The sequence below is a fragment of the Mandrillus leucophaeus genome, unplaced genomic scaffold, assembly GCF_000951045.1.
Source record: "Mandrillus leucophaeus isolate KB7577 unplaced genomic scaffold, Mleu.le_1.0 Scaffold152, whole genome shotgun sequence".
Taxonomy (NCBI): Eukaryota; Metazoa; Chordata; class Mammalia; order Primates; family Cercopithecidae; genus Mandrillus; species Mandrillus leucophaeus.
Genome location: NW_012101499.1, coordinates 2,496,339 through 2,505,669, shown reverse-complemented (window position 1 = coordinate 2,505,669; position 9,331 = coordinate 2,496,339). Strand labels below are relative to the sequence as shown.

The window sequence follows — 9,331 nt, the reverse complement described above, 5'->3', positions numbered from 1 at the left end:
GTCTTTGGACCTGGCCATGCCGGTGCGTGCTCTGCCTCGTCCCTGAGAGTCCCGGGCAGCCGTCTGGGGTGGGCAGGTTTCCATGTCAACCCCTTGTTGGGGGTCAGGGATGTCTCTCTCTGTTCCTTGAGCAGCTGCAAACTTAGAAGGACTTGAGTCCAACCGGGCCACGCCATGACTAGGGGCTGCCCTCGCACGCTGTTTCTCCTTCAAAGGTAGGAGGCGCTTCTCCACCAGCTGCGGGAGGAAACGGGGCACTTACTGGCGCTGCCCCAGGTGTGAGCAGGGCCCAGGGTGGTGGAGACCAGGGCACTTGGGCGGGAGGCAGGGAAGCCTGAGGCAGCTGGGCTTTATGTCAAAGAGAGAGGGTGTGGCTCTGCTGGGCGTCCCCTTGGGCCTCACTGCAGCTTGCATCCTGACTCCTCTCCCTGGCTCCTCTCCATCCCACTCCCTCTGAACCTGCCTCTTCCCACCCTAGAGTGGCTCCTCAAGAAGCCGAGCATCCCCAGCAGGGTGGGGTTAGACATTCAGGTGGGCGTTGTGTGCTGGGTCCCTCCTGCCCCTCCTGCTCACCTGGGCAAGGGTGAGTCCTTCCTCCTGCTCCAGCTCCTGGCTTAGGGCCAAGAAATCCATCTGTGGATCTGGGGAAAGCAATTCTTCCAGGAATCGGGGGTGAATGACGGCCTCCACCTGGGAACAGAAGGAAGAAGGCGTGAGCTTCCTGCGCAGGAAGTAACCTGGAGGCAAGGACACCTGGAGGAGATGCAGAAAGCAGCGAGCGCCCCGTACCCACCTTCCTGGGGCTGTCTCATATCATGGCAACCTCCAGCTACACACACAGACCACAGACCTGGTAGCATACACACATACAGACAGAGACACACAAAGCACACACAGACACACAAACAGACCCACATATGACACAGGAAAAGACACAGACACAGGTAACCTACACACTCCACACTCACACCCACAAAGACACACAGTAACAAATCACAGATACAAACACACAGCAACACACAGACACACACAATCACATACACAGACACTCAAATCCATGGAAATACACACGCTGCTGAATAGCTAAGGAACAGAGCTTAATTCCAAGGACCTGGGAGTGCCACCCCCCGGAATCCTGCAGACCCCAGCACTCCAGGCCAGCCCACCTTGGTGACGAAGTCTTTCTGGGAACACAGCTTGTCAATGTAGCTCAGGAGGCCTGGGTCTGGGGGCGTCCAATCTTCTTCCTGTGGCTGCTCCACTTCGCCCTCTTCCCGTTGTTTTTCGGGCTGCCCCGTGGCCCCGAGGGGAGGCCCCAGCAGCTCCTCCATGATGTCCACATACTCCTGCACCACTTCTGGGGGGATCTCCTCGGGGACTTTGGTCTCTGCTGGCCTCTGGGGCCTGGGTGGTGGCAGGCGGGCCTTGGTCTCTGCTCGCCGGTGGGGCCTGGGTGGTGGCAGGCGGGCCTTGGTCTCCGCTGGCCTCTGGGGCCTGGGTGGTGGCAGGGAAGCAGTCGGGGCCTTGGGGCCGGCCTTGCTGGGAAGGTACACTGAGGCAGAGAAGGAGGAGGCCAGGCGTGGTGAGGGCCGCTCCTCCTGCCTGCACCACACAGGGGAGGGCAGGGCTTGGGGATGTGAAGTGGGTCCCGGCTGGGTCAGGACCACCTGAACCACAGCGCCCCCAGAGGAGACGCGCAGGAGGGGCACATCTGAGACAGCATCGCTTGGGAGGAAGTTTGGAGCCACCAATATGCCATGTACTCTCCCCGCTAATCCCTGCTTCCTGGGCAGAGCATACGTGGAGTTTTGGATGGGCGAGGGGAGAGAGTAGCTAGGAAACTTGACCTGGTCAATACCCAACATATGCTCCCGGAAGCTGTCCTGTTGGAGGGAGCAAATCCCCCTCTTGAAGGGAAGCATGGGGTGTGAGGACAGTGGTCTCCCTTGGCCCCTTTGGCCTTTGCCACGGCTCCTGTGGAAATGTGGGAAGCTGTACCTGGCTGCTTGGCCACCTCAGGGGCTGGGGGTCCTTGAGGTTCAAGCCTCGGTGGGGCTGGAGGAGGCAGGCACTGGGGCCCCTTCATCAGTTGCGATTTCTGAATCTGCATCTCCTCCTCAGCCTCGAACTCCAGGAACCTGGGGGTGAAGGAGGCCCAGGCTGTGCGGAGAGGGTCCAGGCTCCCTGTCCCCAGGACCAGGCAGCGGCCGAGGGCAGGGATGGGAGGCAATGCCTCGGGTGGGCTGTCCAGGCCCTCACTGGGTCTCATCCCCCAGTCCCAGGAGGGAGCTGCTCCCAGAGTTCTGGGCTCACCCTCCCTCACCCGGCCCCTGCAGAGCCCATGGCATCAAAGGGGCTTCCTGACTCAAGTCAGGGCCACGAGGTCCAGGAGGGTCCCGGGGGACTCCTCCTCCAGCTTTCAGCTGCCCAGGTGTGGGGTTGATGGCAGACGGCGTCAGGGATGATGCCCAGATGCAGGAGTCCTGAGGCTGGGACTGTGGGTCCCTGAAAGATAACCCAGGGGCACGAGGCCTGGGAGACCCCTGGTCGGGAGGAAGCAAAAGCTGAGCCCGGAGGACAGGGCCCCTTTCCCCTGAGGCTGAGGTCTGTCTGTCTGCACGGAGAGCACTGCCCAGGAGCAAAGGCAGTCAGGCCAGAGATGGGTCTCATGGTGTCCCGGATACAGGTCTCCCCTGCCCAAACTCCCTGGCCAGGCTGGGATGGCAGAAAACCGACTTCTGGCCACTGCTGTGAGGAGCCTGCACCCCACTCTGTCTATAGTCACTAGCGCCCCTTCTCCCCATCCCCACAGCTGGAGGTGACCCACTTTGGGTTGCGACGCTGGCTGCTCCCGCCATGACCTCCAGTGTCAAGGCAGGGGTTGGCCCAGGCCAGGCAGGGGGTGCTTCCCAAAAGGGCAGGACAGAGACCCCAGAACACTCTAGGTGGCAGGAGCAGCTTCCTGAGGGAGCCAGGGGCCCAGAGCATCCTGTGTTTGTCCACACCCTCCTCATGCTCCATGCTGAGAAGCCACCACGGCCACCAGGCCTCTGTCATTCAGTCTCACTCTGCCCCGCGGGCCCTGCCCCCAGGACCCCAGACTCACTTTTCCGCCATCTCGTAGAAGATCATCCGGTCAAAGTTGCTCGTGTGCTGCCATTCGAGCACGGCCCGCCACAGTCCCTCCTCCAGCGTCATGGTGGGCTTCCGCCGGGCCAGGGATCGGAGAACTGGGCTGTAAACCAGTGCAGTCAGCCCCAGTCTATAAGCCCACCCTTCATCCCGAGCCCACCTGGTCCCAACACCTGGCCCCTGTCCTCCCCACACCTGTCCTGCCATCTGTCCATGTCCTGTTCTCCCCCATGTGGGCTCCTCAGGCCCCAGGACATGCCCCCAAGATCGAACATCAACACAAGCTATGGAGTGGCCTCTCCGACTGCCCCTCAAGTCCTTGGTGTTATGATGTTGAGAAGTGAACTCAGTACTATGGGTGGAACATATGTGTCCCCAACATTCCTGTGCTGAAGCCCTCAGCGCCGGTGTGTCGGTATTTGGAGGCAGTCATGGTTAGAGCAGGTCATGAGCGTGGGTCCCAGTCATGGAATCCTGATAAGGGCAGGAGGAGACGCCAGGGCTTTTCCTCTCAGCCACCAGAGGACACAGCCGAGGCAGCTCTCTCCAGCCAGGAAGAGGGCCCTGACCAGACACCCAATCTGCTGTCACCTTGATCTGGGATTTCTGGCCTCTGGAACTGGGAGACATGAACGTGTCTTGATAAAGCACCCAGTCTATGGGATTTGTTACAGCCGAGCCTGAGCTGACTGAGATAGCATGAGCCTGAGCTGACTGAGACAGCGTGCACACAGAATGACCTGGGAGTGAGGGTTAAAGTGCAGGTTCCTGGGCCTCAGGACTGAGATTTAACCAGCTTCCTGGGGACTCTGGAGCAAAGCAGCCCCTGGGGATGCAGCTTCAGGGTCCTGAAGCATGAGGAGCAGGAGCACACGTCCAGAACCAAAGCAGAGCAGTGTCAAGCTCACTGCAAGCAGCCAGGTACAGCTTCCCACATTCCCACAGGAGCCATGGCAAAGGCCTGTGAGCCTGGGGCAGCTCCACCTCAAGAATCAGGGTCCCCAGTGCACCGGGACTCTGCTCCAAGGGGGAATGCAACCAGTTCCAGGGTGCAGGGGCAGTGAGGTTGTTGGGGATGAAGATGGGGCCGCCTTCCACCTACACCCCAGGCAGGGGACTTCCCTAGGGGAACGGTTAGTGTGTTGCACGGTGGATGTGCTCAAGCTCCCGTTTGCTCATCAGTGGGAAACACAGGGTGACAGAGGCGCCACAGGGTGGAGAGAGGCAGGGACTGGGAATGAAACCACAAACTCTCCCGGATGCTGACATTGCTGCCTCACAGTCACCACAGTCCACGGCCCTGGGCTGCTGGGCTCGTGGTGCACTCAGAGCTATCACTGGAGCCTGTGGCTTTGGGGAGTTCTCTCCTAGATGGCCTAGTCCTGATAATGACAGTAATGGGGACAGTAATCATAATTGCTATCATGTAATATGTCATAGCATGTGCCAGACACTGTGTTATACATGTCATATGTGAGTTCAAGTCATCTCTTCGCCATCCTCTGAATGAAGCATCATTGTCCCTTTTTCTAGGAGGGATTGAGGGTGAAGATGCAAATACCTGCCCAGCATCGACCCTGGTGCGGGGCCCAAGCCCATCCCCTTGTGCAGGCTCCACCCCCGCAGTGCTGGACCTGGGCAGAACTGCGGGCATGTGCCAGGTTCCCGCCGGGCCCTGCAGCTCCTCCCCCCAGCCCCATGTGATGTGCTCCTGGCCATCAATACTGGGTTCAAGGGGAGGCACTGGGGTGTGTACTCAAAGACCTAAACCCAAACCGTCGCTCACGTCACACCAGGAACCCTCTCTGACCTAGGTCTTCTGTAAACATTGTTGTGAAAATTACTGAAAGTAAAGATTGGCTGGACTCACGGGACAGTGACGGGACAGTGACGGGCAGTTGAGGCCCCTGACAGTCTGTCCTGAGCCACAGCCAGATTAATGTTGTTGAAAATGTACCTTCCCATAGTGCAACCCATCACCCTCACAACCGCCCTGCAAGCTCCCCTGAACAGCGTGACCTCCTGTCCATTCAGCAGCCTCTTTACGTGTGAGCTGCAGGACAAGCTCTGGTGCCCCGAGGACACTCACATGAGGAAGCAGGAAAGTGCTTCGGTGTCAGGACTCTGGGGAAGGTGCCTCCGGGCCAGGGGCTTGTAGTGCTGCCAGAGTCGGAAGTTCTCATAGACACTCTTGGGATTACAGGAGTCGTCTGGTGGGGCCTTGGTCTGGGAGGGAGCCAGGCTGCCCTCTCCATGAGCCCCTTGTGGCCATGGCCCAGCGTGGGACACGATGGGGGGCATCTGGGCAGCCGGTGGTGGTGGTGGTGGAACAGGAAGGCCCTGGGACCAGCCTCCCTCAAAGGCCTGGGTGCCCCCAACCAGCTGGGCAGCCATAACAGGCACCACAGGAGCAGCTGCCAGGAGTAGGGGAGGTGGACACACGACACCTCCGCAGAGGGCGCTTGGAGCCTGCCAGACAAGGGGGTTCTGAGTTAGGACCAAGGTCTGTGCCTGAGGGGCCTTCACAGGCCCCATTTCTGTCCTCATCTGGACAAAGACATTAGAAGCCCCAGCCCCACTCGGGCCGTGGCCATCCTGTCCTGCCACCAGAGGTGTGCTGGGGAAGGCAGACAGCACCAGAGGGCCGCCGGGGGGAACCACTGCAGTCACGAGGGGTGGCCCGTGTGCTGGGCCAGGAGCGGGTGTGGTAAAGGGCAGAGCCGTGAACACAGACAGGGAGGCGCCAGGGTTCACGGTCACGCCCGGTCCCAGCACTGGGTATGCTGTGGAGACAAAGGAAAGAGATGAATGAGCTAGGGTCTCCTGGTCCTCACTAGTCACTGGGGAATCAGAGGGGAGTCCCAACAGCTGAGGGCATGTGACAGGGAAACTCTGCAGCTTGCAAGTGTCCCTGAGCGTGCATTGGATGCTCTGTTCCTCTACGGGAGTCGCTCCACTAGAGAGCCGGGCCCCGGTCACCAAGACTCCCTGACCCCTGTCTCCGAAGAAGCAACAGCCAAGCCTTTGCTGCCAGAGGGTCTCCCTCAGGTGTCCCTGGCAGACCCCATCAGCCTCACAGGCATCTCCCAAGCCATGGGTCAGGGATGAGTCTCAGCGGCTTGGTGGTCCTCAACATGCTCAGCAACAGGTGAGGGGCCTACCCCAGGGCAGTGCTCGGCACTGAGAAGGCCGGCAGGAAGCCAGAAGCTTCCAAATATTATGGCCACATCTCTTCAATCTTCCTTTTCCTGAAGCTCTTGTAAACCCCTGTCTTTCCTAGCTCAAACACAACAAAAGAAAACCACTGGATGGAAATCTTTCCCAAGCCAGCACCCTAGGAACCCTGAAGATAATCCATAACTCATCACGCCCAGCATGCAAGTGATTGTCCTGGTACAGGACACTGTGGCACAGTGTCCTGACACAGGACCTGGCACTTGCTGTCCTGTCCCCACAGCAAGTGCTAAATGGGGGTCAGATTCGGGCCACCCATTGCTCAGTGCTCAGTGGTCCCAGCTGCCACTCAGGAAGCTCTGTTCCCAGGGAGCAGGTCTGAGAGGCAGTGGTGGAGTCCCCTGAGATACTGTCACCGCACAGCCAGCAACAATTGCACATGATTAGAACTCAGCCAGCAATTGGTGAGCAGCAGGGCTATCAGGGGAGGTGCCCAGGGATTTTTGCAGCTGCTGGTCATGTTACAATAGGTAGTGGGACAAGGAGCATCTCTGATCCTTCTCCTTTGAGCTCCCAATAACTGACATAGTGACCAACCAAGAACCAGGGGTTCCCGGGCCACAGGCCAGGTAAGGCAAAGTTGTCTGGAACTCATCCCTGTTCACTACGACCTCATGCAGTCTCTAGTCAGGGGGTATAAGGAATACAGCACATGCACCTCATCATTCAAGACACACATCCTAACTTTAATAATAATAATAATAATAAAAGAACCATCTTCCTATTTGTACACTATTCTCCTTCCTCTACTGAAAAGGAAACCAGCCTTTCCAGACCCTTCCACTGAGAACCAGCAAGAATCCACACCTGTCCCCCATTCATGAGGCTGTATAAATGGAATAGGAGCAAATTCTTCATCTCCACAGTAACACAAAGTGCAGAGGACAGGCCATGAGCTAGTAGACAAGAGGAAGTGGGTCTGAAGACCTGAGCTTCCACAAAAGGGCGAACAATTCAGAACATCTCAGGAAGTCCAGGCCATATGTTACCTGAACTTCCCCATTTGTCCCCACCCCTGTTGGATCAAAGCCAACAGCTACCTCAACTGATGGAACAGCCAGCTCTGGGGCGGGAGCTGAGAGGCTCTGGGCTGTGGCAGTTACAGTAGCCCCCAGCCTCGCCCACCCAGAGGTTGTCATTACATGCTCTGTCACAGCCAACCCACCCAACAGTTTTCTGGCTGAGACCACTTCTCCCCACTCCTCCCTAAGATCTAGAAAACTCCAGCCCAAATCCCTCTGAACACTATGGAAGGGCACCTTCCAGGTGCCTGAAGACATGGCACAGGGCTCAGGTTTGCCCGTCATTCTCCCTGGGCCACCAGCACAACACGATCCCACCACTCTCTACAAACACACAATGACGTGACCTGTCCCCCTCTAGAAAGGATCAATCCATCCACTCCATCCTTTCCTCTACACGGTGTATTCCCCCAGACATCTTGATCCCTTGATCCACCTCTAAGGAGCCGTCCTCCCTAACCACAGACTCAGGGTGCCATGGCCATCCCCAGGTGTGACGTCCTTGGGGACATCCAGTGCTCCCTCCCTTTTCAACATCAGCCCTATCAGCTGTCCCCAGGGGCAGTTCAAATTTGAATTCCCAAGGAGTTGAGGCATGGCAGACTCGGATAATGCCCCCATCCCTATAGGCTCACCTCCATTTGAAGTCATCCCCTCAGGCTGAACACTGCCCACTGCTGTCTGGCAGTTTCCGCAATGAGAAAAGTCAAGGGTAGGACACAGAGAGTGACCTGGCTCAGCAGATGCTCCTGAGTCCAAGTGGAGCAGGGAAAATTTGAATGTAAATAGGTTTAGAACATAGGACCCCAGACATTCTGCAGAGGGGGAGGGGCAGTGGGCAGCTGGTAGGGGTGGGGGACATTCTGCGAAGGGCTCCAGCCACTAGGCAAGAACCTGAGTTTCCCTTCCAACTGGAAGGCAGCAACACAGATGGCGTGCACCTCTTTAGGCAACTTTTAAATTGTCCTTCTGACTCACAGCAAAACCTTCTACCTGATGTCCCCTTTACTTCCATTCTTTATGAACAGACCTACTTTTGTGCCAAGCAACCCATGCTCCTTCCCCCTTTGGCTCTTTCCCACTCTTGATGAATTTCAACAGGGGCCGCACTTCCTGAACAAAATTCAGAACACGTTTTCAGTCTGAGAAACACAGAAGTTCTCAGGAAGGCAAGGGGACTGGGTGTTTGAAATCAGGATGGTCTCAGCCCATCCAGGCTATTAGTTGGCCGTGTGCTCATCATTGTTTAGGAAGCAATCCTTGTGCCCCCGGGTCATGTATGTTGCTGGAATCTCTGTCCATACCAGCAGGCCAGCCTTACTTCCCATCCCCTTTCCTGGGAAGCCTCAGTCCAGGAAAGAGTGGCTATGCGACCTACAGTACCGAGACCAGAAATCCGTTCATTTTGTTTCCCAGCATATTGCGATGGTGTTAAATGTTTATTTTTTATCTTTTGAATGGTTTTAATTTAACCAAGCAATACTTTTGCATGGTTCCAAATTCAAACTGTGCACAGTGGAATAGGCAATGACCAGCCTTCCTCCCATCTTTTCTCCCTGGCCACCACGTTTGCTTTCCTGGAGGAAACAGGTGTTATCTGATTGTTTTTCATCTTTCCAGAGATACATTATGCAATCAAAAGCATAATGAAGTTATTTTTGCTGTCTAAAAATGCTTTCAGGTTTTGGGGGGTAAAAATTACTATATTAATATGTTCCAATGCTTTCCTGATATTTACAATGACTGCGTTTATCCTAGTAATGTGGCTTCTCTATTTCTGTAGGTAAATCCTAGAATAAGACATTGTACTGTTCCTTAAAATCACAACTATGCAAAAGAATACAGTGGCAGGATTTAGCAAGTATGAATAACAAATACCAAGTGGAATTTGAATTCAAGATAAAACAGTGAATTAGTTTTTATTATAATTGTGATCCATGTGA

The 9,331-nt window shown here is 56.2% G+C and overlaps 1 protein-coding gene across 1 annotated transcript in view; it reads right to left on the bottom strand.

The window, feature by feature from the left end:
- The window catches only part of LOC105535950 (NUT family member 2A-like), a 14,908-nt gene extending 5,901 nt beyond the window's left edge, over window positions 1-9,007 (bottom strand). Inside the window, 8 exon segments of the mRNA XM_011975199.1 lie at window positions 11-237; window positions 574-690; window positions 1,167-1,552; window positions 1,999-2,138; window positions 3,107-3,235; window positions 5,222-5,915; window positions 8,024-8,181; window positions 8,183-9,007. Coding sequence (XP_011830589.1) covers window positions 11-237; window positions 574-690; window positions 1,167-1,552; window positions 1,999-2,138; window positions 3,107-3,235; window positions 5,222-5,915; window positions 8,024-8,181; window positions 8,183-8,403 — 2,072 coding nt within the window. The 5' untranslated portion in view covers window positions 8,404-9,007.
- Between the last annotated feature and the right edge of the window lie 324 nt (window positions 9,008-9,331).